At 46.3% G+C, this 25867-nt stretch overlaps 2 protein-coding genes across 6 annotated transcripts in view; one reads left to right on the top strand and one right to left on the bottom strand.

Annotated features, from left to right (window-relative positions):
• LOC137793858 (histone deacetylase 4-like) overlaps positions 1 to 24997 on the bottom strand; it is a 58797-nt gene extending 33800 nt beyond the window's left edge. Inside the window, exons 1-2 of one of the 5 annotated variants that reach the window (XM_068590239.1) lie at positions 24901 to 24997; positions 9344 to 9674 (exon numbers count right to left, since the gene is read on the bottom strand). In XM_068590239.1, the coding sequence (XP_068446340.1) occupies positions 9344 to 9365 (22 nt within the window). In that variant the 5' untranslated portion in view covers positions 9366 to 9674; positions 24901 to 24997. Of the gene's footprint in view, positions 1 to 9343; positions 9675 to 11704; positions 12154 to 24228; positions 24305 to 24900 lie in introns of those variants that run through there. The other 4 variants (XM_068590241.1, XM_068590238.1, XM_068590237.1 and 1 more) reach the window with 4 other exon arrangements.
• Positions 18184 to 22308, top strand: aamp (angio-associated, migratory cell protein). Its single transcript, XM_068590568.1, has 11 exons — positions 18184 to 18479; positions 18815 to 18949; positions 19039 to 19158; positions 19252 to 19391; positions 19742 to 19886; positions 19990 to 20073; positions 20540 to 20655; positions 20743 to 20837; positions 21113 to 21203; positions 21391 to 21545; positions 21644 to 22308. Exons 1-11 carry the CDS (start codon positions 18389 to 18391, stop codon positions 21717 to 21719), a joined length of 1248 nt encoding a protein of 415 aa, XP_068446669.1. The 5' UTR covers positions 18184 to 18388; the 3' UTR covers positions 21720 to 22308.
• Positions 24998 to 25867: the final 870 nt, after the last annotated feature.

Raw genomic sequence — 25867 nt, 5'->3', positions numbered from 1 at the left:
GTCGAGACCACAGTCCGGGCGGGCGGGCGGGCTTTAGGTCATCTGCAGGGCTGCGAGCGCATGCCGCGCCGCGGCTACCGCCACCTGAGCGACTGCCCGCTGCATGACCAGCGAAAAGAGCAAGCTGCTAAATTAGTCGGAGAGGCTCGGCTGCAGAGGCGCTCTGAAAGAAGCCCGAAATCGGAGGGGACGCCGAAGGGAGCAGCCTTCATTAGCTCCCGTGTGCTTGTGTGCGAGTTCGGTGTGCGAGAGGAGGGATGGTGGGGCTCGACTGATACTGCCTGTGCTCAGCATAGCAAATGTGGCTGGCAGCAGCAGCGGAGAGGGATGAAGAGGGGGTGGGGGGATGGAGACGAGGGGTGGGAGGGAGAGAGGTAAAAATAGCTCACCCTTTTGTGTATAACAGCACATGCGGAGAGCGCACACCCAACGCACACACATGCAGACACAAAGACACACTGCCGTTGCCGCTCTCCTGTGTTTGTGTGCGCGTGTGCATGCGTGTATGTATGTGTGTGTGCGTGCGTGTGTGTGTGTGTGTGTGCAAGTGTGTAGGCTGTAATTATAGTGGCAACATGAAAAGGCTTTTGTAGCTGCCGAGCCCTGGGAAGACATGGCTATAAAAAGCAGAGCGACAGAGAGGGGTGGTGGAGGAGTAGGAGTAGGAGTAGGAGGAGGAGGACGCATCGGGGTAGAGGGGGGAGACAGAGGTAAGGAGGGGAGAGAAAGAGAGAGTGGGAAAGAGAGAGAGAGAGAAAGAGAGAGGTGTTGAGGATGAGGCGATGGAGGAAAAACAACGAAAAAGGCGCAAAAAAAAGGGAGGAGAGAGGAAAGGATGGAATTGACATGCATCGCGGCTGCACACCAATCTGCGACTACTGACACACACATTCTCTATATGTGCATGTATTTTTAGTAATCATGGGCACCTGATCCATGTGTGTGTATATTCTGAGCTCAAGGGAAAAAAGACATCTGAGGCGCTCAAACATGCAATTATTCCTTTGGATGGGAGATGAAAACCCATGTAAAATCCCTTTGGAGGAATAAAAGAGAGGAAAACAGTCTCACTGTGCATGATCTATTTCTGGAATTCTCCCTGGACCAGACTGGCACACACACACACACACACACACACACACGCACACACTTAATTAGCCATGAAGCTGGAGGACGCGCCGTGTGCTGATTATATATGTGTGTGTGCGTGAGTGTGTGTATTCGTCTCGCACCACCTTGCATGAATGGCTGCACCCATGATGCACCAATCCCTCTGAGGACTTGGGTGTGGACTCATCACGTTTGGTCCTGTTCACACGAATGTCAACCCACTTTAGCTCAGCGTGATCCTCTCACCGGCAGCTGCCAGACATTGCTGCCCTACCTATCGTAATTAATCAATAAAAAAGTAAGAAAAAACAAATTTAAATCTGCGTCCTCTTCCACGTGAGTGTCAGAATGTATGTAAATAAAGCAGACGGGCGGTCACGCCACCTCGCACGTTCCTGCCTCCCCAAAACAAACACGCCAATGACAGCTGATATCTCTGGAGGAGGCTATTCAAATGAAAACATGCGTGCGCTGGCGGGTTTTTGCGATGTAAATGTGTGATGACACCTGTGGCTCGGAGTCATCCTACGCTGGGTTGGTGGTTGCAGCTTTACATCTCCAACCTGTGGGGGAGTATGGGGAATCATTTGAGGAGGTGGGGGGGACGTCTTTGTCTGCGGTTAGTTGTCACAAACAGCGTATAAGCTTTCAGTCCGGGCGGCGCGGTTGTAACCCGAGTCGCACGTGGAGGCCGCGCAGGTGTGACACACACGCGTCAAACACAACCGCCACACACTTGCAGAGAAGTGCCCCATACCGTGGCAACGGGGTCCATCAATCTCGACTGTAGCCTAGTTACCCAGCAGCCCCCCTCCCCTGTCCTCCCCTCCAGCTCCTTCTTTCCTCCCTCCCTCTCTCTCTCCCTCCTTTCTCTCTTTCTCTCCATCCTCCTCTCTCCTCCAGGTCCCACTGGGCTAGCATCGGGAGACAGGGAGCTATAAATAGCCTCGGCTCGCCTCAGGCAGAGAGTCAGTCAGCTCGAGCTAATGCAGCTACCGCTCGTTGAAAAACATGCATGTTATGATCTGCGCTCTGAATGGGGTGTGGGGGGGGGGGGGGGATGCAGGAGCGCGGAGCTAAATGGTGTAGCGCTCCGTCTGCTGCATTGCTGAGCGTAGTTTTGTGACGGTAAAGAGAGGCAGGATGGGGGAGGAGTGGGGGGGGGGGGGGCTCCACTCCGGCCTGCATGCTCCGTGTTGACAGAGGCCTTTGTTGTGCAGGAGAAGCGAGATGTGTGTCTGTGCCACAAAGAGCGACAGAGACCGAGAGAAAGGGAGGAAGGATGCTCCGGCCTCATTACATTCAGCGCACTTCCGTTCTGGCTGCTTCGTCCAGGGGTGACTCCGGCGCGCAAGGTGAACCCGACAGGAACAATACGATTAATCAAACACGCCTCTCCTTGAAGAGCCTGTTTTCCCTCAGGGTCGCAAATTTGCTTCCCGGGGGCACGGGCTGACGTCACGGCCGACTGATAAAAGAGGACGGTGACCCCTGCGTGAGCCTCCGACGAAGAGTCGGAAACGACCGTCTGACCCCCATCTCACGCTGGGAGAGTCGGGGAGGGGGGTAATGTAATTTGGCGTGGTGTGTAAGCGCTTCTCTGTGCTTTTCCGCGAATGCCGTTATTTGATATAAAATCACAAATTAGTTGGGAATTGTTTCATTAGGGGCTGCGGGTGAATGCCGTGCGTCCAAAACGCATGTCATGAAGTCAGTGGACCAATGAAGAGAGAGAAGAGTCACAACAACATGCAGAGTTGTGTCTGCAGTTCAGATTCATGAATTTGATTTGACATCTGGAAGTGATTTATTAACTCCTTCAGTATTAAAGCAGATTGAGTTCAGATTCAGGAAGATATAGGTATGCATACAAAAGGTCTGGGACTGAGTTGCATCTTGATTAAGACTTGACTATCAGTGTTTTATCTCAACCAGACAGCTGAAATGCAACTTTGACAATCAGATATGATTAAAGTTTACCTTTAAGTAGTGTGCAATTCACTACCCAGGCGGCCATATTGGATGTCCAAAGCTCCTGTGTATCAATGGCAGGAGTCTCTATTTCTCACGATGTGCGTCGAGCTGCAAAAGGTGTTTCTCTGCTTTTTGCCCGTTGCATTCTGGGACGGACTGCAGACCTTTGCAGTGACCCAGTGCAGCAATAATAATAAAGGATGAAAAATGTATCAAAGCAATTATTGAACTGACCTGCACACATCACCTTCGGCATACACCACTCAGAACGCTTTCCCTATATTTCGTGATTATCGCACGCGGTCGATTCTTAATGGACGTCCACGCACAGGTTGCTAGGAGATTTGTGATGCAACTGTAAAGCCTCAGCAGCCGGGCCTAATGCCTTAAAACAACAAACACCCACAGTATGTGAGATGACGGTTGCTCTGCAGCCATTATGCATACAGAGTAACAGGTGCACCATTTCATATTTGGTGTTTTTGGTGTTTGGCACTGTGGCGCGTCATGTCAGAAGGCAAAGACGGGGCTCCGAGGAGGCAGTGTAAACCGTAATTGCCGCTGACAGCTCGTTGGCAGGACACAGTGTATCCCGTTTCTCGGCTGGGACGGGACAAAAGACAAGGGGACAAAAGACGCGTCCCGTTCCTTTCATTAGCTCATGCTCCCTCGCCGCTGTCTCTGTCCCGATACCAATTAAAAACAGAGCTTTTCTAATGTAACCCGCACATAAAACCCGTCTAAAGGCCACGATTGGGCGTTTGTTATTGGAGGGGGATGGGTGTGGCGGGACGGGATGGGTGCTGCGCTCCATTTGCACAAGGACAAAGCAGGGCTTGTGCATGTAGGGGGTCGCTCGTAGCACAAGAGACACCCCCCCTCTCCCTTTCCCCCTCTCTCCCTCCTCCCCCCCCGGGGGGTTTGTTCTGGGATGGACTGTTTGTCGTGTTCAGCCAAGTTGGTGGCACATGGGCGGGCCGGCGAACTGTCTGGCTGGCAGCAACCTCGGCTCTGCTCACCGGGGTTCACCGAGGGCGGGAACACTCTGCCGAAATGTGTGTTTCGCAATCTGTCACAATTATTTTCCCGCCGTACAGTACCTGGCTTTTTTTGCAGCACGGGAAACAACACGCCGGCGCGAGTGGACGGGCCGAACAAACGCCACGACAAGGGGCCCGAAATAGCGCCCCGCGAGGCTCGCGCTCATGTCACAAACCGCTCAGTCGTGAAGAGGAGAAGCAACACGGGAGACCAAATGTAATGATTGTTTGTTCGCCGTGCACGCACGTGTGCTTATCATGTGTGTGTGTGTGTGTGTGTGTGTGTGTGTTTCTAAAAATAGACGCAGGGATAAGCCGGGCCCTCTTTATTGCAGCGAAAACTTTTAACCCCTTCACCCCAGGATTTGAGCAGCGTGATGTGCGAATGCGTGCGTTTGGATAAGAGGATGAACAAAGGGGGTCACTCTGGGAGAGCGCACGCGATGAGAGAAATGTAAATTTAATGCATGAACCGTCATGGACTTTGGCCTTTTGTTCATATCTCATATAGGCAGCCACTGCAGAGGGAGTACTTCCACTGTATTTTAAAATGTTGAGATGATGATTGGTGTGGAAGCTTCGTTCTTCACAGTTTTATGTCTGATGTGCTCTTCTGGACCAGTTAGGAATGATGTGTCTGGCTCAAGGACACCTTCCTTACTTTCTCTTACTGGGGGGAAGGGAAAGTGTTTTCCATTCACTTTTTTTTTCCTCCGTCGACCAGCCAGTACAAGCCAGTGATCTTCCCGTCCCGAGTCTGTTCCCTAAATCTCCGTGCCGCTGCTGCCCCGTTAATAGTATCTGGCAGGTGTAATAAAAAGAAAATCCATAATATGGATTTATAGGCGTCCAGAGATCCGTAGTGCTGCGGTGTTTATCAAGTACGGGCGTGAGCCACAACGACGGGCCGTCAAATTACTCGCACAAAGCGGGAAAAACGTGAACACACGAGTGGAAATTAAGCTTTTCCGTCTCTGCCGTGTACAAAAACGGTGCGGAGGTTTTATTAGAGCCCCTCACTGATGAAACGAGGAGATTATTCTCGTCGTCACATGAGTCACAATCACCAGCGTTCAACATTTACGACACCGCGTGGCTGGAGCGCTGTGTATATTTGCGGCGACATGCATGCGTGTGCTGCGCGGTACGTTCCGGCGTCCCCGGGGTGTGTGTATACACACACATATGCGTGTCACTACCTCGTCGGTGGACGTGTGTGCATGTCAGCAGCGGTCCCTCGCCGCTCCAGACAAAACACCAAAAAAAGTAGAGGGTAAAAGTGCATTCACAGGTTCACATGCAGCAGAAAGCGGATACTTAAAGGAATAGTTCCACATTTCGAGTGTTAAAGGCTAAAAGGAACGACGAGAGCGCCGTCACGGAAGAACAACGACACGTTGAAGACGCCGATCAACCAAAACCAGTATGCTCCAGCTCCGTATGGCTAACCTTGAGAACGACAGCGCTCCACTCCCTTTGTTCCTATCTGTTCCAATTCAACACGACATCAACGCGTGGCCATAAAACACTTTTATAAAATGACCCGTAACCATTGATCGTACAGCGGATCTTGACTGACGGGAGCACAACTCGCGTCTCCTCCTACACTGTTTCCTTCATTCCCCGCCTTTGTTTTTGTTGTCCATCAAGGCCGTATAAAACTGGAACTGGTTGCGCTTGTAACTTCGGATATCGTTGAGCCTTCGAGGAAGGGAGCGCTGGGTCAAGTTTGCCATAAAAGGCGCTCACGCCCACGCACACACCCTGCACAATGAAGCCGGAGAAATGTGATCCGAACGGTTTTAATATCCTGATTCATGCCTGCTTCTGATAATGTTCGCTGAAAGGCCTTTTTTCTTTTCTTTTTTTTTTTTTACATATTTGCATGAAACAACTGAAAGATCAAACCTCTCATTCATTGATAATTACTTGCGGTACCTGCGCGCGCGCGTGTGTGTGTGTGTGTGACTCATGTGCACACCGTGTTCTTGCTCCAATGGGGAAAGCTGCAGATATTCCTTGAAAGACGGTGCACTTTTGAGTAAAAATACATTTTTAAAAAGGGGCATCCCCCTTCCTTCTTCACAAGTCACTGAAACCTGCGAACCCTCTTCTGAGACGCTTCACTTCCACTCACACATCATCATCCGGCCCATCATGGTGTCGACATGAGCGGCGAATACGGACCGATCCCCCACAGAAAATAGAAGGATGAAACAAACTTTCATGCGTAAAGGATGACTAACAGCTACATTAACCTTTAAGTGAATCACAAAGACGGGCTTTCATTGACAAAGTAACACGCTGTCTGTTTTTTGGATCCGTTCGGCAGCACGCTGCTTTTCATTGTCTTGTACTTTATTCAGATCAGCTGCCTATCTGTCGCAATTCATCATGAGCGAGACGTTTAGGGAAACCGCGTGCTCAACGCGTTAGCTCAACACGTTAGCTCCTTGCTAAGCTCAAGTGTAAAACAAATGTCTCAGGCTAATATGCTAAAGCTCTCCGCACACAGAGTAATCACTCGTGAGCAAACACTCAGGCTTGTTTGCTGAAATGCACGCGAAAAAAGAAGAAAAAAAAAGACTGCTGTTGGGAGGGCCGCGTCGGCCTGACCCCCTTTGTTCTGGAAAAATGTAAACCCGTTTTACATTTCACTTTTCTACGAAGAGCATTATGGTAAATGTTTAATCTAAAAAAAAAAAATCCTGCTGCCGTTGTAATAAAGAAAATGAGTAAGTCCTGGATCAAAAACATGCGTGCTGGTAAGCTCATTTGCAGATTACAGAAATGGCACACAAGCAGGAACGCACGCACGCACGCTGGCAAACACCCGCCAGAGCTGCAGCATGAAGCGCGGGAACGTGGCAACGCACACACACACACACACACACACACACACACAGGGCTTTACACTTTGAGACCTGGTACATGATTGGAAATAAGTGCAAAGTAACCTCAGAAAAGAAAAAAAGAAAAAAGTTGGCAGCTCCGGATCGCAAATACAAGAGTACAACAAAAGCCGCGGATGCGAAAAGTCTCGCTGTTCGCCCCCGAGAACAAAGCGAACGTTGTTTGATGACACTCATTAAAAAACAAACTCATTTGAACAGTTTGAGCAGACGAGCTCTGACCTGAAACAGCGGGATCAATTCCCGTGCAGCTTGTTTATCTTTCTTTTTCTTAAAAAGAACAATTATACCAGAGAAATCAAACTGACACCTGACCCCGCTCGTTCTCACTTCTTAAAATATCACTTCAGAGGGAGCCTGACAAGCGCCACAAGGCCACACGGCGTTGCACATTTCATATCGTGCCGACATCCAACAAGTGCGTCTCTGAGCTGTCGTTCAAGCAGGAGGGAGAAGCAACACCTTAAATTGACGCCCACACCACTTGGCAGCACCCGGAGGACCGAGACCGTCTCCTCTGAAGGCGGCTCAGAGGCAAACAAGACAGAGAGGAACGGCGGCGGCTGGGAAGCGTTTCTCCTGGACTCGCGAACAGATCGCGGCTTTTTTTGGGGGGTTTTGGAGAGAGGTGAGAGATCGTGGGTTTGGCCCTCTATCGGGCGCCGCACCTGAGGAGACGAGGGGTAGAAGAGGTGCAGCGTGGGAAATTAAAATGATGGTGTTTTGACAGGAGCTGCTTAGTTTATCTGCTCCATCAGCTGCTGAAGTTTCCTGCCTTGGCTGTGTTCAGATCTGGGCATCGATTCAATATCAATGTTTGTCTTCTTCCAGCAGAATCGCCACTGTGATTAAATAATGATGGACGGTGTCATTTTTTTCTAGAAAATAAGAGCACGTATTGATCCGCGGAAACACCCTCTGCGAGTCCGCGTGACTGGGTACATACTTTTTTGTGGATTTGACACAGTTTCCTCGTCGAGGTCACGGACGTGTGAAGAGAGCTCAGCGGCTGTAAAATGACTCGGGCTCGTTCCCAAAAATAGCAGCGCAAAGATAAATCGGCTATTAGTGCATTTGACAACTTTTAGCATCTATTGATTTAAATAAAGGCTATTTTAAGTTTTCAGACTTATCAGAAGTTATCGTTTATCTTCGAATGAAAGATGCTATTGGGTTGCATTGTGGGACATGTATGATCCAGTGTTTTTGACCTTTTTATTACATTTAAAAAAAATCTATCTCTATGGAAGTGCGACACTGAATCAAATGATGGTATTTTTATAATATAACTTTTATAATATGTCATCTTGCTTGAATGTTTATTATCGTGTATTTCAAGGCGGTGAACACACCTCTGACAGTTGAACACGTCGCTTTGCATATGTCGGCCGATATTACCGTCTAAATCATCTCATCTCTTCATTTTGTCAGCTCTGTTTGAAGAGCAGACGAGTGAAGGTGTAAAGGGACCACAATGGGTCGTCTAATGATATCGGTTGAGCCGCGCTAATCCGAGGTTGAGTTAACAATATAATGAGATTGGCCCTTCTTGGACGGGAAGCGAGGTGTCTCAAAGAGCACGCGTGTACACCCGAGTACCAAGCGCCCTCTCGCAGCGGCGGCGCTGTGCTCGGATGTGTCCGTGAGGGAGATGCTGGAGGGCCGAGGGCGCCGGCTGAGGCTGCAGCTCGTCCACGTCCCCCTGGGAGCCCCGCTGGTGGTATTTATAGGGCACACACTCCCAGGTGCACGAGGTAAACACGGTCGACACCGTCAGGTACCACGGCGACCGGGGCATGAGGGGTGGGTGGGGGGGGGGGGGGGGCTAACCTTTTTTTCTCCATCTGCCAGCTGCTTCCCGAATAATTTATCAGCTCGCTACAACAGGAGCTTCTAAACTGAGCTTTGATTGGGCGTCAAAGAGGAGAGTAGACTCTCTTAATGAGGCCGGTTATGGACTTGTTCTCTCGTCCTCTGGAGCTCATTCATACTGAATCAAGCCAATTAACAGTCATACAGCCGGATTAAAAATGTTTTATTGCGTTTTAGCGATGAATGTTGCCGTATATCAACGTGGCAGATCGAGCCGCGGGGAGACTTCCCAAATCGAGGAGCGAAACTCTCATTACTCTTCACGTGAGAGTGGATGCAAAGACGGAGAAGATGCTGCAAAACGTCACCTCCTCTCTGCCTCTCTGTCATCCTTCCAACCGTGAGTCAAACGTTTTGATATCCACCTTGAACAAACACTGATTCATGCTGACATCCTGTAAAAAAATAGATTGAATGTAACAGCGTAGATCTTACCTTGGTGGCTGTGTGACGTCATCGCTGACAGGTCGGTCAGGCGGGCGTCCGGCTCGGTGTGTGTATTTGCAGGAGCAGGTGTGATTTACAAGACGGCAATCAGGAAGCTATAATCATGCCAAAACTGTGGCTGCAGGAGTGTGTGTGTGTGTGTGTGTGTGTGTGTGTGTGTGTGTGTGTGTGTGTTTAAATGAGTGTTTGTGTGTTCGGGTTGATCCAACGCTCTCTCAAGGCTGGAAATAGGAAGCAAAAGTCCGGCAGCAGCAGCCAATCCCCATGAGGCTTCTGATTTGGCTGCTCCAATCAAAGAGCCAGCTTGTTGTCTGGCAACCTATCAGAGAGGAAGAAAAGGACAGGAGGTTAGAAAAGGTAAAAAAATAAAAAATAAAGACAGCACAAGTTGAGGGATCAGAGAAAAAGCTGTCGAGGTGCCTCTCTGGTAATGATGCACACCCCGTTCATTTTCCAAGTTATTCATAGTATTGATCCCTCAGTGACACTAATGATGACTGTTGGCTGATATGGCGTGGTCGTCTGTAAATGTAAATATAACTCTTGCAGTTGTATGTCCATCAAAGCAATTATATTTCCGTTGCATTGAAATGCTGAATAAGCAACCACGGGCTCTGAGAGGTGTCTTCTGACAATGATAAGAGTGGACACGCAACACTTAAAACTGGTTTTCATCGACACTTTTACAACATTTATTTCTTGCTTTCTAATCCTGCTCTTTGAAACACGCCCTTGTTTTTTTTAAAGTAAATTACTGTTGCCGTGCAGATCCAAGACCACTGCCGAAAAACTCAATACGACCTCAAGTTCAACCTCGTGCTTACACTGCAAGAAACCTGTAAACCAATCGGGCTATAAATTTCCTATCCCGGACATAGTTTGTTTTTGACTGGAGCGCTCCGATATGGAAAATATGGAAAAAATGGAAAAAAGTATGATGCATTACTTTCACTGTACCGCCCCGTTAGTATCATGAACATGTGTACTTTACATAGCAGAAACCTTTGATTCTTGTGTTTGTTTTGGAGAAAAATTATCTTTTCTTTGTTTTTTTACAAGTATTTGGTCTTTCAAGTGTTCCTGGAAATAAATAATTGTTCTTTTCTTTCTTTTTTTTCGGAGGGTAGCTTGAATTCCTCGTGCCTGGAGCAGCACTGTCAGATGTAATAACGGCTCAGGACCAAAGCATCAAGTCGACTTTACCACCGCCGATAGAAGGGGTAAAACAGCCCGAGGCTAAGTGGGTGGGGGGTGGCGGCGGCGTGGGGGCAGCGTGCATGTTCACGCCCTTGTGTGTGTGTTGGCAGAGGTCCTGTAAAGCAGGATGGATGCATGAGTGTGTGTGCGTTAAAGGGGGGTGGGGGGTAGTGGGTCTTAAGACAAGAGGGCCAGACAGTGCAGCCGCAGGACAAATTGCCCCCCAAAAAAGTCGGTCACTGCACAGTGCATGTACACTTGTGCTTTGTGATGGAAAAGCAAGACGGGGAGGGGTCGAACGTGTGTGTCACAGGGAGTAGCTGACACTCCAGGGGAGGGAGGGGGGGCTTCATGCAACACCATTCTCCGAGGGCATCTCATCTGTCTCGGGAGGGGTATTCATGTGTGTGCGTGCGTGTCCCAGGCCATTGTCCCTAAAAGAGCTTGCTTGATGCAGGGTGACAGATCTGAGGAGACAAGCCCTGGAGCCCAAAGTGAAGAAATAACACAAAAACAGACCTGGAAAATGGGTTAAACACACAGTTATGATGGGATGTAACGCCAAAGTTTGCTGCATATGACTTCAGCGTAGCATTAATCATGTCACTAGCTTCACCCTGCACTCCAAACTCAAACTCCCTCACTAACCTAGCGACACAGCAACAAAATCGCCACCCCTGACGAAGATGTCCTGCCTTTTCGTCTGCTTTACGACACTTTAACCCAGCCGTAATATGCTGCTTCAGATGTCGCTTGAACGGCTCCAAACAACCCGTACGCCCCCATTCACAAAAAAAAAGAAGAAAAAAAAGATTGACGCATGCAGAGAATTACCACCGCCCATCCCGAACCATTCACACACTTTACGCAGGCCCGTGTCTTCGTTTTACGACTTTTTCTCGCCAATAACGCGCGCATACGGCAGCAGAAGCGTGTTAGCAGTCTGTATATTGCGTTAAAGCCTAAGGCTCGGTCGCGCACTAAAAATAGCTCAGCAACAATCGGCATAATAAACATCGCCTGTCCATTCTCCCCCTCCTCCCTCCCTCCCTCGCTCCCTCGCTGCCTTCACACTTCCCGCCCGCTACAGCGCGAATAAACCGCCCGCAACAATGTCGCAAAACGAATTAAAAGATGTGAAATCACTCCTACCAGAAGCGGACGCGAGTCGGGGAGACGGAGAAGCCGTGGAGGAGGAAAATAAACCCAACCGGCGCGCCGACGCCGACGCGGAGCGGAGTGGAAACTTCAGCCGGACATTGTTTTGATGAATCCCGTCTGTGCGTCGCATCCCCTGCATGAATATCAACATCAAAGCGGCGCGCGGCTACACATTCATCCCGCGAGGACGCAAACGCGAGCTCACCTACACGCGCCACCAGGAAGCCAGTCGTCCCAACATGTGTCCCGCGGGGCTTTTTTTATTTCTCTCCCATGTTACACTCTGGGGTGTTTTTTCTTTCTCTCAGCGTAGAGGAGGAGGAGGAGGTGGTGGTGGTGGTGTAGTGGGGAGGGGAGAGGAGGAGCGGGGGGGCAAGAAAATTCATCTCCTGACAGATTCCGCCATACTGGATTTTTGTAACAGCCCCAGCAGCGTCACATGGAGCGCCCCTGCTTAGCCTGATGAAAATGTGATTATCTGGGAGGATATTCTGTGGCGTTGCGGTCATTACGAAGAGGAAACGTCTCTGTTTAGTATAAGAAACATCTCTGTTCCGGTCTAACGCGGTCATCATTTGCTTTTAATAACTTTACGATGCATTGCATCTCCTTTAACTGCTCTATATTAAATATATTTGCAAGGACCGGTTTCTTCGTCGTGCTCAATAAAATAAATAAATAAAGCGTATTTATTGATAATTATTACAATAACAGTCTTTCTGTGCAAGTTTAATGAGACCTTTATTATAATGTTGTATGTTATTTACAGAATAAAGTACACATTATTCATATTTGCATTTGGGTGAGTTTATTATAACTTCATGTCAACTGCTAGTCTTTTTCTTTATAACACCCCTATAATATACTTTAACTTATAGTTAGTTTATTACGTAACATTATGGTAAACTAATAATACCATTGTGAGTATTATAGCTTTAATATGCTTTATTATAATCATAATAGGCCGTTGCATGTTTCTAATAACCTAGAGGTTTATATTCTATGGTGTTATTATTACGGCGCATTAATATATTTGTATTTGGTCTTTTTTAGTAGTAGTTTTAGTAGTTTATGTTTCTGTCATGTTATGACTAATTATTATATTTTATTATATTCTGTTGTGATGTTTCTATCCCTTCATTTCACCGTTTGCTGTCACGTGTTCATAAGGAACAGAGAACCTGGACTAACTATAGATTACAGAATTATTAAGTTTAGGGAAAGCTTGAGCAAATCAAGCTCATCTACGGCACATTTTATTTTGCACTATCTCAGCATTTTTGTTGTAATTTCCAACGACAGAAAGCAACTTCACTAACCTTCCTTCCATTATTCAACACTTTCCATAACCGGTCGTGGCAAAATGAAACAAACATTTTTATCCAATTCTGGCTCGTTGCAACATGAAACGCCTTCCCGCTGCCTGCTCTAATCCAATATGCTTTTATTTCCATTACTTTATATTTGATTTTGAGTCTCAGCAGCCACCCACAGGCAGAGTGCAGCACTGCTGCCGACTGGATGACTGTAATATGCTAACCAGCTTCTGCATGTGTGTTACATCTGATATTCAACCAAGAGTTGAGCAGGAGAGAATTACTAACATCATACTGTCAACCCCTCATCTGCCTGGAGGCCGAAGGTCAGGTGCTCTGGAACGATTGTTATATACTTGGACTGAATTTCTATATAATTGCTTGGCGTGATGTTTTTGGTCTGATGTGCCGCCGCTCCGTTCGATGAACTCAAGCAGCACTTGATGATCCCATCCAGTTCATTTGAACTGGATTATTTAATGCTATTCATGATAATAAAGAATATGTTGTTACACTAATGTATTCATACAGTTGAATTGTTAATATTTCAAGTTTGCACCTGATGTATCCAATCGTTTTCACCATTAATCCAATACTTTTAACTATCTTATATACATGTTAATGTTTTATATTCCTGTTTTAGACTTGTTATTTGCCTCCTGCTTCCTTTATTATCGTCTCATGTGAAGCACTTGTTGTTGTTAAAAGACACCAAACAAATAAACTTGCCTGTCCTTCACCTCTTTCTTTCTATTTGAACAATTCTCATTATTTTTAGCTCGTCCCTGCTCTGTGCATGCATTTATTAATCAAAGTCGCTCCTCTTTTTTTTTTTAGTGGGGGGGGGGGGGGGGAGGCCAGTTGGGACAGCCGTATCCATGGCAACAGAGGATTTTAATTTCTGTGGATGAGCTACGGAGCATCGGTTACGTAAGGCCTCGGTCTTGGAGGCGTCTCTGATGTTGTTGCGCTTGAGTAAGCTCTTTAGGGCTCGACCCCGAGTGTCTGCAGACCCTGCATCTGCATATGAAAACAAACATGAGATGCATATCGTTATGATCCTTCTGTGTGCATGCAGGACATCTTATTCACTTTCATACAGCTATATATAGGATGCATACATCGTTGCTAGAGGTAAATACAGTTTCATTATGAAATTTCAGTTCCCTCTTTCGAAAAAAAACAACAACTTCAAAACAAGAACCAAACGAAAACAACCTGCAAAACAATGATCTTGTATAACATTTGCAAAATTAGCATTACATAAAGTATCTAAATCTGCCTGTGAAGTGATGGACAGAGCTATCCTAAACAAATAATAAATACATGCTTTAAAATATGTATCAAATTGCAAACTGTTCAACAACTCATCCTATTCTGCAAGATTACATACGTCATTGTGACACAAAAGCACTACATTGAAACGTTTCTGTCAGGGAGCTCACATCTTTCTCCTCTGTATTGTTTGTTTATACGCGCTTCTGCTGACGCAGTTATGCATAAAACACTCAAACGTGTGTCTACGTGTCTGTGTGTGTCTGTGTGTGTGTGTGTGTGTGTCCAGAGCAGTGATGTCAAAGCAGGGATTAGATTGGTTTATATTGCCCAGAGCAGCACATTTGCAATTCAGTGAGCGTCACACTCGGGTCGCCAAATCGCTGATCACGTTAGTTCATCTACTTTGCATCCAGGAGGAGGGTCGCCATCACATCCTTCCAGTTCAGACCTGGAAGACCTCTGGTTTGACCTCTAGTTTGACCTCTGGTTTGACCTCTGGTTTGGAGCATGATGCCTTTTTAATTTTTTTTAAAACAAAGTACCTTCCATGGCTCTGGCGGGAAAAAAACACACAAATCCTGAGTAAAAGGATGTTGCAAAAATACTTGTGTTATGTTTTTTTGGTCAGTGGCCGGAGGAAGGAAGGGTGGGTGGTGGGGTGGGGGGGGGTCAGTAATCTGGCTAGAAAGTCAACAGGCGTGCACGCGCGCGCGGCCTGCCGCTCCCACCACCACAGCCGACACATCACACGCAGGCTGTGGACCAGACCACTTGCAGTGCGCACACAACCGGCTGTTAGTGGTTTGGAGGAAGGGAAGCCGTCGTCTCACCCAGCGCGGCCCCACATGAGTCAGATGCATGCGCGCCGAGGACGCGGCCGAGACCTGCGGCGTTGGAGACGGCGCGCGCTTTCCAGGTGAAGCTGGAGCGTTTAAGAGCGAAAGGAGAGCAAACGGAGCCATAAAGAGTTCTTGTTAAAGAAATTAATAAATAAAAGAAGCAGAGTCAAGGCTTCTTACTGTCGAGCCAGTTAGTCTAAAACTTTCCATCAAAGCTGAGCTGCATGGAGTAATTACCTCTCACACAGCAACAGCTCCCGGGCCTTATTACTGATACTGTGTGTGTGTGTGTGTGTGTGTGTGTGTGTGTGTGTGTGTGTGTGTGTGTGTGTGTGTGTGTGTGTGTATGTGTGTGCGTGTGTTTGTGTGTGTAAAAGGTACACACACACAAAGTAGATGAATTTGCCTTCATGTCCTGGTCAGGCATAGTGTGTGTTTCCGTGTGTGTGTGTGTGTGTGTGTGTGTGTGTGTGTGTGTGTGTGTGTGTAAAGTAACAGCCCCAGAGTGTCCTGTTTTTCAGACATAAACCAGCTTGAGTGATAAACCGAGACATGTTTTTATGACGGGGGTCGCTGCTGACCTGATGACGGCAGAGAGAAGCCCACCCAATGTGCTGCTGGGTAAAAATAGGACGATTAGGAAAAAAACCTCCAGGAGCGCTGAACAATCCTGCAGTTTTCTGTTGCCCCTGAAGGCCTCAACTCTCCCTCTGCCCTTTTGAGTGTTTCCAACTGTCAGTGTTTTTGCTTGAATCCTACATTTGACTTATTTGCTGATGTTCAGACTCAGAAGACGTCCTCAGATCTTTCGCTTCAGTGCTAAACGTAAAAGTCGTGTTTTCCAATCCAATCCCAAGATACAGAAGCATAATCAGCAAACTCTGTGATCTAAATCATGTGGAAGATGATAACTGACTGACGGGGGTGAAACTTCTTTTCAGACTGAGGATTGGAGTTTTGTTGGCGGTCCCGGTTGCTCGGGGACTGGATCACATGACTTCTGAGGTCAAACCAGCTCATGATCTGTGTTGCATACATGGTATTTCCTGTTTCTCCCCACCAGAGACTGTATTTACAGCCTATGCTCCTGACTAGGATTAAACCTGCAGATCCATCTTTATTCAGTCGTGTAATCTTTCTTTGATGTAATCGGTCTAATTTCATTTGTGTTCATATTTGGATTTTATTGATGAACCTCAAGAGCGTCTAATCTCTCGTCTCGGTTTTAATCCAACTGCTTTTTTCATTTTCATGGAAAAACAGTGGCGGCTTGTTATGTTTTCCGGTATAAAAACGAGTTTATTTAAAACATCAGCTCTTGGATTAGTGTTTTGTATCAGCGCCGTAGTAAAAATGTCCCAAAACCTGATTGATATTCCTAAATAAATCCAACAAATTGAGAGGCTTTTGAGTGATGTGAACAGGAGCTGAATGAAGTCCTTTTCTGGCTCGACGGCCAGAAAAAACAAGCCGATGAACTGTCGAAACAGATTGACGGAATAAAGCGGCGGCAACTAATGTCATCTAACTTTCCAGCGGTCGCTCATAACCCAGCCGAGAGTTTATAAATCTCTCACTTACTGCAGATTGGAAACGTCTAAATAATGTACACTCTGATGTTTCCACATCTCACCACATCATGAGACGGTTGTATTTTTCCAGGGACGGCTTAAAGCGGAGGCCCGTGCAGCCAGTAAAAGTTATTTGGGCACACAGCGGCTGAGCGCTGCCAGCAGCATCTATCGCTGGAGACATAAAACCCCCCGAAAAACCTGAGGTAGACAAACTGTGTTAAGTGTTCATGAAATATCTCAGGCCAGGGAACTTTTGATGGAGAGATTAAGGAAGAGAAGGGAGCTCGTTTTACAAATATCTCCACATGTCCACCCAGAGAGAGGTGTTTGTCTTCGAGGTCAGAGGTCAGGAATTCAAGCTGGTGGAAACCTGAGAATTTAAACAGTTTATTTTCTTTCGCTTTGATTGCACTGAGGTGATGTGGAGGACAGATTCAGTTATTTACACCTAAAAATGTCTCTAAACCACGAGAGGAGCTTGATATTGTCACCTAACATGATTTTGAGTAACGCTCCTGCGTTCATAACGCAGCAATCTACAAAACATTTTCATCACATTTGTCATCGAGTTATTTGAGTTTAAAATCCCACGACGCAGAGCTTACCCTTTGCTCCGGTAATAACAGCCACGTAAATGACAGTTTTTGTGTCGCTACACATCAGTAATGGAGCATGATGAATCCTAAGTGTCAGTTCACTGGAGGGCCGCTGAGTGTTAATCATGGAGGGAATGAGAGGGACGGATTTCTGTTCCGACTGAAAGGGACGATTACACAATGAGGAACACTTCACGGGGATATTTTAAGAAGTCAGTATGTGGCCCAGAATTAGTTTTTTGCATGTGAAAGGACTTTTGCTTCCTGTGCTGCTTCCTTAGAAATTACTCAGCATGAAACTTGGAATTATGTAAAACATATTTTCTGCATGATGCTGATGAAGATACTGAGGATGAAATTGACTATCATAATTTTCATTAGTGGTAGTTGCGGTGATTCAATTCACTTTTAACTTCTTGAGGGAAGCTAAGACAAACTCACACAAAATTATTTGAGTCACTTTGAGGTTAAAATCTCTTTATTGAAATTGGCTGAATACAAAATTTAGACAGAAAAGATCTGGACACAAAAACATTTTTTTTTACAAGCAAAATGTAATAATAATAGAAAAAAACATAATTAAATCAGCCCTGGATAACTCGTTTAGAACCAGTTTATTAGTATTATTGTGCTATAATAAAATGTCCTCCAAAACGCCAACATTTATTTTAGGATGATTTTAGTGTTAATAACGATGTTCTTGTTTATTCGGAGAAATTACACAATAACAACCTTTAAAATCATCCACTTTCACAGTATTTTGTGAGCAGTATCATAATTCTGCACAGCAGCGCCATCCTGTGGTCACGGAGGGGAACGACGCGGAGGTTGTCGCGACTACGTCATCATTGCGCGTCTGCCTTCTGAAAGTCTCCGCAGCATGTGAAGAAAAACACGGGGAGGCAGTTAATTTGACATTTAACAACTGCTATATTTATATTCACACAACACTAACTGTGACGTGTGTGACCGGAAGTGGAACTACTTACCGGTCCCGTAAGAAAACGTGAGCTTTACGCGCGCGGTTAGCCTAGTTTTTGGTCGTTTTGCTAGCTTTCAGCCCGCTAACAGCATGGAAAACACGGAGGAAAACACGATCGATCTGCACGGAGATGAGGAAATTATTGAAGTCATCGACCTCAACGAGCAGGAGCCTGATCCCGGTGGGTTGAAAACTGTCCGCATCTCCACTGCAAGTCACTTTGGGGCAACATGCCACCAAATTAAACTTTCTGACAGAAGTTTAAGGGCTCAGGATTTGTGGGGCCCCTTTTTAATAATAACCTTTTCTACAATGCTATTTATCACCACTCATCTTGTTGTTTGTTTCTAAATTATCTTATGTCGTTTCGATTCTCTTGTTTTAGTTGATATTTACTCCGTTTGTGTATTTATGTATGTGTTCATAAAGGTTCTTGTACTGCTGCACAAACAAAATCCCCCCCGCTTGTGATAAAGGCGCATCTTCTTCCTAATTTCCCCTCTCTCTCTCATGAAGATGATTTGGCAGAGGACTTGGAGGACGTTGACTTTGAAGACGCCGGAAATGGATATGACGACGAAGGCTGGGAAACCGATGACGAGATGGAAGAGGAGCAGGACGACAGCGAGTTCACCTTCTCAAAGCACACGGGTAGACGTCTCGCCTCGCTTGACCTCACGCTCTCCTCAGCGGGCCCGATCCAGTCGGTTCAGCTCCTGTAAACGCCTTTCTTTGTCCAGGCTCAGTGTTCTGCGTGAATCTGGATCCTGCGACAAACACCTTGGCAGTAACAGGCGGGGAGGACGATAAGGCCTACGTTTGGAGGGTGAGCGACGGAGAAGTCCTGTTGGAGTGCACCGGTGAGTGTTGAAGGCCGACTGGAGGCCGTGTTCACGCCACGCACGTGACTTTGAATCTGCCCACAACCGTTTCCCCTTTTTTTGTTTCCGCAGGTCATAAAGACTCCGTGACGTGCGCCTTGTTCAGCCACGACTCCTCCATGGTGGCGACGGGCGACATGAGCGGCATGATTAAAGTCTGGAAAGTGGAAGCCAAGGAGGAGATCTGGTCCTTCGAAGTGGGAGATCTGGAGGTGAGGGTGAAAGGGTGTAATCCCGCCATAGCCTTCTGCATCAGCACGAACATGTGTCTGCTTAGTTTGAGCATCTGTAAGCATTTGTGAAAAGTCTTTTATTTGGGCTGAAGGAATTTATGAGGACGTAAGAGGGGATGACGGCTCGGGCTAAGAATGTGTGGTCTCGTGGAGGAAGTGAACGATCAGACGTTCTCCTCTCCTCAATCCAAAACTGCTGAATCTCACTCTTTTTCAATGCACCCAACCTGAGATGGTTGTAAGTGCTCCTTGGCTGCCAGTAGCAAACTAGAGGGACATAATCTGTGTGTGAAGTTATTTTGTGGCCGTCTGCCCGGCTTCCTCCTCAGTGGTTGGAGTGGCATCCCTGCGCTCCAGTGCTGCTGGCGGGAACAAACGATGGCCAAGTGTGGATGTGGAAGATCCCCTCAGGAGACTGCAAGACCTTCCAGAGCTCCGCATGCCAGGCCACCAGCGGCAAAGTCCTCCCCGATGGTGAGATGGCGGCAGTACAAGATACAAATTCTGGAGACACATTCCTCAAACGTCTTGGTGTAAAACTACTGCATTGTGAACTTTTTACACACATGCTCTCCAGGTAAACGGGCCGTCGTGGGTTATGAGGATGGAACGGTACGCGTGTGGGATTTGAAGCAGGGAAACGCCGCCCACGTCATTAAAGGTGAGTCTGGCAGCTCAAGATGTAGCTTTATCCTGTTAGATTTAAGGTTTTTAAGTAGATCTTTATTATCTAGATGAGTTCGCCTTCCTGAATCAGTTTCTAAAAGAATTGAGGAGAGACAAAAAATGTATTTTCCCGTTAAGGAAGGATGTGATTCTCTGGAGAACTTTCCATGTGACTGTGCCGCTCCAATCCCATTGGGAGAAAGGTTTAGGAGAGGTCACTGCTTAATGGAAAACAACAGTAAATAAGGGAAACCGTAAAAGTATCAACCATCAATCAAATGCAGAGTTCCAACCCAATAAAACAGACAGAAGCTGCCAGAAAATACACCAATTATATAAGATTCAGCCCTGATTTAAAAATAGACCATGCTCCACAATACAGAGAGTATCTGAGCCCCTGACCCAGATAACACACATCACCACCGTTACATAAACGGTTTGGTTTCGTCTCGGCCTGACAGGTCTGGACGGACACAAGGGGGCGCTCACCTGCCTGGCGTGTAACAAGGACGGCTCTCTGGTGCTCACTGGTTCAGTGGACGGTCTCTCCAAACTCATCAACACCGTCACAGGCAAGGTGGGTGTCCGAAAAGACGGAGAAGCACAGAAACATTGTCCGGTGTCTGTTTTTACGAGCGTTCCGATGTGTTTTTTGTGCGTAAAGGTGGTCGGAACGTTCTCTCTGGACGAAGGCAAACCCAAAGCGTCGACAGACGAGGCTGAATCCAACTCTGTCGAGTCTGTGGGATTCTGCAACATGTGAGTTGTGAATGGACGACTTTGAGCCATTAAACTGCAGGAAGTTTTCCATTTCAGAGAAGTATAAGTGACGTGCATTTTACTTTTTGTCGCCATGATTTGAAATCGGGTCAATTCAAATGGCAATCTATTTCACGTCCTCGAGCGAGTTTCTCTTAGATAATTTAAGAGAGAACTCCCTTCGGCAGAGCTCTTTTGGTCCAGAGAGTGTCAGAGGGAAGTTTCCCAGCTCAGCTCCGGTTCATTAAACGTTTCGTCCCTCTTGTCCTTCCCAGACTGCCTCTCGTTGCTGTGGCGTACCTGGACGGGACTCTGGCCATATATGACCTCGCCACACATGTCCTGAGGAACAGGTGCCAGCACGAGGTACCGCGCAGCAGAACGTTTAGTTTAGCTTGAGTGCCGCCATGGATCCTCACTTGTCATAACTGTATGAGGTCTTACAGTGCCGTCAGGGAGGTCCAGTTGAGTTGATGTGGCCCGTGTGCAGATAATATGTTGAATTATACACTCCTGAACTGTTTTATTTATTTTCCTCTCCGTGGTCCTCCAGGCTGGCATCGTTCACCTGCAGTGGGAGGAGTCTTCTTCGGTGGTATCCACCTGCTGCTTAGACGGAGCGCTGCGCCTCTGGGACGGCCGCTCCGGCACCGTGGTGGCCGAGTACCGCGGCCACACCGCCGAGATCCTCAACTTCACCATCAACAGGTACGACTCTGCTGCGTCGTTATATCTAGACTTAAATATTCTCTCAAACCTCCAATCACTAAATGATGTGTCTTTGTCTTTCTTGATCTCTCCTTCAGGGAAGCTACTCTCGCAGTAACCGCGTCAGGAGACAACCAGGCGAAGGTCTTCTGCCTCCAGCGACCCGACCGGTAAAGAGAGCAGGAAGAAGAGCAAAGGAAATGTTGCTGAGACATTTCACAATCAGACTTTTTGTTCTCTCACACGTTGAGAACATGTTCCCCCTCTCCTCAGGATTTTAAAATGTGTGTGTGCGTGTGTGGCCTCACCATCATATCTGACCTGCTCATATGAGATTGTAGCAATGCAACATACTTTCCCCAGTTTTCAAAAGAGAAAGAAAGTTTTAAAACAAAAAGAATCTTGTCTGGAATGAAGTTTCGAATCTGATGTGTTTAAATCAAACTGTTCCCTCATGACTTCCTTAAGTACGCTCTTGTTCAAGAATCTGAGACTCTAAACAGAGGAGGAAAAGAGATGCATTACAGCAGCTAATGCCTTCAACACAGAAGAGGTTTTCCTTTGGTCTTTAGTTATAAGTTGTTCCATTATTGTTTTTTTCCCCCCTCGTTTACTCACTCAGATGGAATATGTGTGGTCTTCCAGCTCTCCAACACATTGTTCAGGATTTATCTCGCCAAGTTTGTAATGTAAACTCAAGTGTAAATACAACATAATAAATAATTTACTTTCTTTGGCTAATGGCTGCCCCCGCCTCTCGAAACACTAGTTTCTACTTGTGTGTGTCAGCTGAGAGAAGACGAAGCAGCGGCTTCATGCTCGAGCACAACGTGGTCGTTAGCAGCCTCTTCACATGTTTAGACTGCGGTTTGATTCAGTTTGAATCTGTTTTATCCATTTGATCAGATATGAGTAACGGCAGCAGTTGAGTCAGTCGGCAGACGACAGGACCCTTAAGGATCCAAAGACCACAGCCGATATGATTCAAGATATAAAAATGTAAAATAGGAAAGTGGTGAGTACAGTCACAGTGGCCGAAGTTGATTTAGTAAAGCCTGAATGCGTTCTGCCCTGTCTTTAATACCAAATTTAGATTGTTATCATTAAATAGATAAGGCTTTGTTTAGCCAATGGGGCCTCCACTAGCACACACTACTCAGAGCTATATTACTCCTTTTGAATTCCACATTTATCTTCCGGTCTTCCTGCTGCAACGACAAATAAACAGTATGTTTCTGATGCTTCAAGAGATAAACTTTAAAATAGACCGGCACTAAAGCTATTACTGGGACTCGACCAACAAGAATCGCTCCATGTGAAATGTTCTTTCTGCTAATGTGCATACAAATCAAGACGTAATGAACCCAGTAAAGGAACCAGAGTACGGGATCCCAAAAAGTAAAACACTGAATGAATGAAAAGGGCGCAATTACACCAGAAACACCTCAGCAGTGACTCACTGACCAGCGTGCAATCCCTCGTATTAATGGATGTGTAATTAACGGGTGAGTCGGTGCTTTGCGGTTTCAGGCGTCCTGATGAAGACCAGACTGGAACGCCTTCTGATTCAGTCAAACACCACCGCTGCACCTCTCCTTGCTCCTTCTCGCACTCAAAAGTTTAAAAAGGTCTTGTTTCAAGGCCAAAACCAGCTCTGCTCCTCGAACTCTATTGTTCTGTTATTTATTTTTCTCTCCTCTCCCGCCGGTCGTAAGTCACCATGAGGGGGAAAACAACCGTCAATCGGTATCCTGAGCACAAGTGCTTCTTCCTCGTATCTTGATGCTAATGTATGCACAAGCAGACATGTTTTGTCTGTGTGCTTCTTAGTCAGAAGATGAGGCACAAAATATAAACAATATTGTTTGATTTTCTGTGTATTTTTGCATTATAGGTTGCACAAAACTCATCCAGCAGTAGTTAAGCCGCCTGTTTAGTGACCAGGAGAAAACACCACCTGTCGAGTGTGGCGGCCAATGACGGCATCATGTTTTCCTCATCCGTCACAGCCGTGTGTTTGGTCAGCCTGCCTGAAGACAAAGGCGAGGAGTGGCCTGAAGGGTGATCACTTTTAGATCTCCACAGGGCCAAAAGCCTGGTCTATTAAATTGCAGCTCGTATTGCCGCGCTGACAACCGACGCCGAACAAATCGGTCGAGCACAGAGAGACGCGCAGGTGCTGGTGCCAAGGTAAACACGTCTGGAGGAAGAGGAGGCAACTGAAGGACCCATTAAAACGGTTTCACAAAAACTGACTCAGGAAAAAAACACTTATAGGGGAGTCAGTTTAGATATATGTGTGCCAACTGGTGGCTTTCAGCTCACTTTCCAGCCTGTTAGAGCGGGGGAGATAATCTGCGTGGCCACATTTTCATTAAAATTATATTATAGTTAATTTAAGTGTAACATGTATGATTAAAGTAAGTTAAGAGTTGGAATTGAGTGCTGGGAGGAAGTGTCAGATGAGGTGTATGTGAAAAATTGATTTGGGAATGTCAGGAATTATAAGCCCTGAAAGAAATTAAGAAAAATCAAACCTCCAGTGTCTTCTGGAGCGAGGAAGTGGCACCATACGTCTCAGCTAAAGTTTGCCAGCCACAGTCTTCAGACAACCTTTAATTATTCATATCACACTGCGTGTTTCTACTGTTTACGAATGATGCAGATTAGATCACTGACGTACTGTCGAATAGGATCCGGTGTTCTGGGAAAGCCAAGATGCTCCATCTCCTCCTGTGTAATGGGGAAGATGTTGTGGTTTCATGTCCAGCTCGGCCTTCCTGCGTAGTGTCTTCTCAGACGCTCCCGGGCCCGGGGGACATCTCTGTTTACAACCTATATCTGACGGGAGCTCGTCCATCTCGAACAGCACCAGGTCTGCTCCAGACTATCAGGGAAAGTTTCCGTGTTTGGCTAAAAAACAGGTCACCGGCGGCCTTCCATCTCACACTGTGTTTAAATCTGAGTCGTGTGTGACGGCTGTTATGAATTCAGGCGTACACACTATTGCATGTGTATGTTTCGGTCAGTGAATGGCCAAAAGAAATACATTAAGAAAATATGAATTCAGATTGCTCATTTCCTGAAAACTCCTACTTTAGTCCACATTTCTAAAGAAAATTGTGTTTGTACAGCTTCTATATATTTCTATATACAATATTGATTTCCCCTTGGGACAGCTTAAAAGTTGTAAACTTCTGAGAGAATCGAGAGACTCTCTCTTTGCTTGAAAATATTATTATCAGTTGGATGTTCCTCCCTTGGTTCTCTAACTGAGGTTTCACTTAAAGAATATAAACACCAAAAGCCTCTGGAGAACTTAATGGAGGGTGTGAAAGCGAACCACATGCCAGACCTGGTGATGTTACCCAGGAATGTCCTTATCCCATCCAGGCTGCAGTGATAACGGCTTTCCATCCTCCTTCAATTCATGGACGTGAACCACAACCCTGGACAGTGAACAAAAGCTGCAGTTAGTAGAGGGAAGGGTTAACAGACATTGCTGCCTCATCCTCAGTGTGACCAGTGACCCTTAACAACTGCTGGAGCCTCCTCCTTCAGTGTGCACTTCCCCTTTAAAGTATCTGAGAGGAACAGCGTTACACTTGGCTGCTCGCTCTCGCTCCCTTGGAGTTTGTAGTGAGGCTGCTGTGGCTGACTTGATTGAAAGGATTATTAAACAATACAGAAGAAGCTCCTGTCGTTCATGTTGAAGGTGGCATCTTCTGCTTGTGGATGTGACATGCAGGGGTGCAAGGTCGACGGCATCAGGAGAGCGATAAGAAGCATTTTTACTTGAATTTACTTTGCCGAAGGATACATGACTGGACCGCTCATCCCAAGAAAAAACAGGTAAAAACCTTCATAGTTGTTTTATTTCGTTACCTTTTTTATTTCAAAAAGTTTTCATACTTTGCAAAGGTTATTATATATTTCTGGTGATTTATTTAGGTAGCATCATTTCTACTCTTTTAAACCACTTTCTTCATTATTATAGGGTTACAAATGATTTGAACAATTGTTTTTTAAAAGCATTGTTTTATTTCTTGAAAAATAAAAAAAGTGTCTCCTTTTATGAGAAGACATATTTTGAAAATGGCTTTAAAGCATATTTCAGTGGAGAAGAAAACCCCATGAAATCAAACCAAACAGCATTAAAGCAGTAATTGAAGTCAAACCAATTTGTTTCTGTGTATTCACCTCTTAAAGACCCTTTAAAGACTGCATTTGTTGAAACTGTCGCAGGACTTTGACACCATAAAATGTTAGAGATTGTAATATAATGTTCGCTTTTGCACATTAACAGCACAGTTGCAAACAAT

The sequence above is a fragment of the Clinocottus analis genome, unplaced genomic scaffold, assembly GCF_023055335.1.
Source record: "Clinocottus analis isolate CAN_PGR_092001 unplaced genomic scaffold, fCliAna1.0.p SCAF_24, whole genome shotgun sequence".
In the NCBI taxonomy this organism is placed as follows: Eukaryota; Metazoa; Chordata; class Actinopteri; order Perciformes; family Cottidae; genus Clinocottus; species Clinocottus analis.
Note: the sequence above shows the minus strand (reverse complement) of the source record. Positions and strands in the feature narration are given on the sequence as shown.

Coding starts and splice junctions, on each gene's coding strand:
- aamp (XM_068590568.1), top strand. CDS start 18,389: ATGGAAAACACGGAGGAAAACACGATCGATCTGCACGGAGATGAGGAA. Junction 20,838..21,112: donor TCTGTGGGATTCTGCAACAT/GTGAGTTGTGAA, acceptor TGTCCTTCCCAG/ACTGCCTCTCGTTGCTGTGG. Junction 21,204..21,390: donor GGAACAGGTGCCAGCACGAG/GTACCGCGCAGC, acceptor GTGGTCCTCCAG/GCTGGCATCGTTCACCTGCA.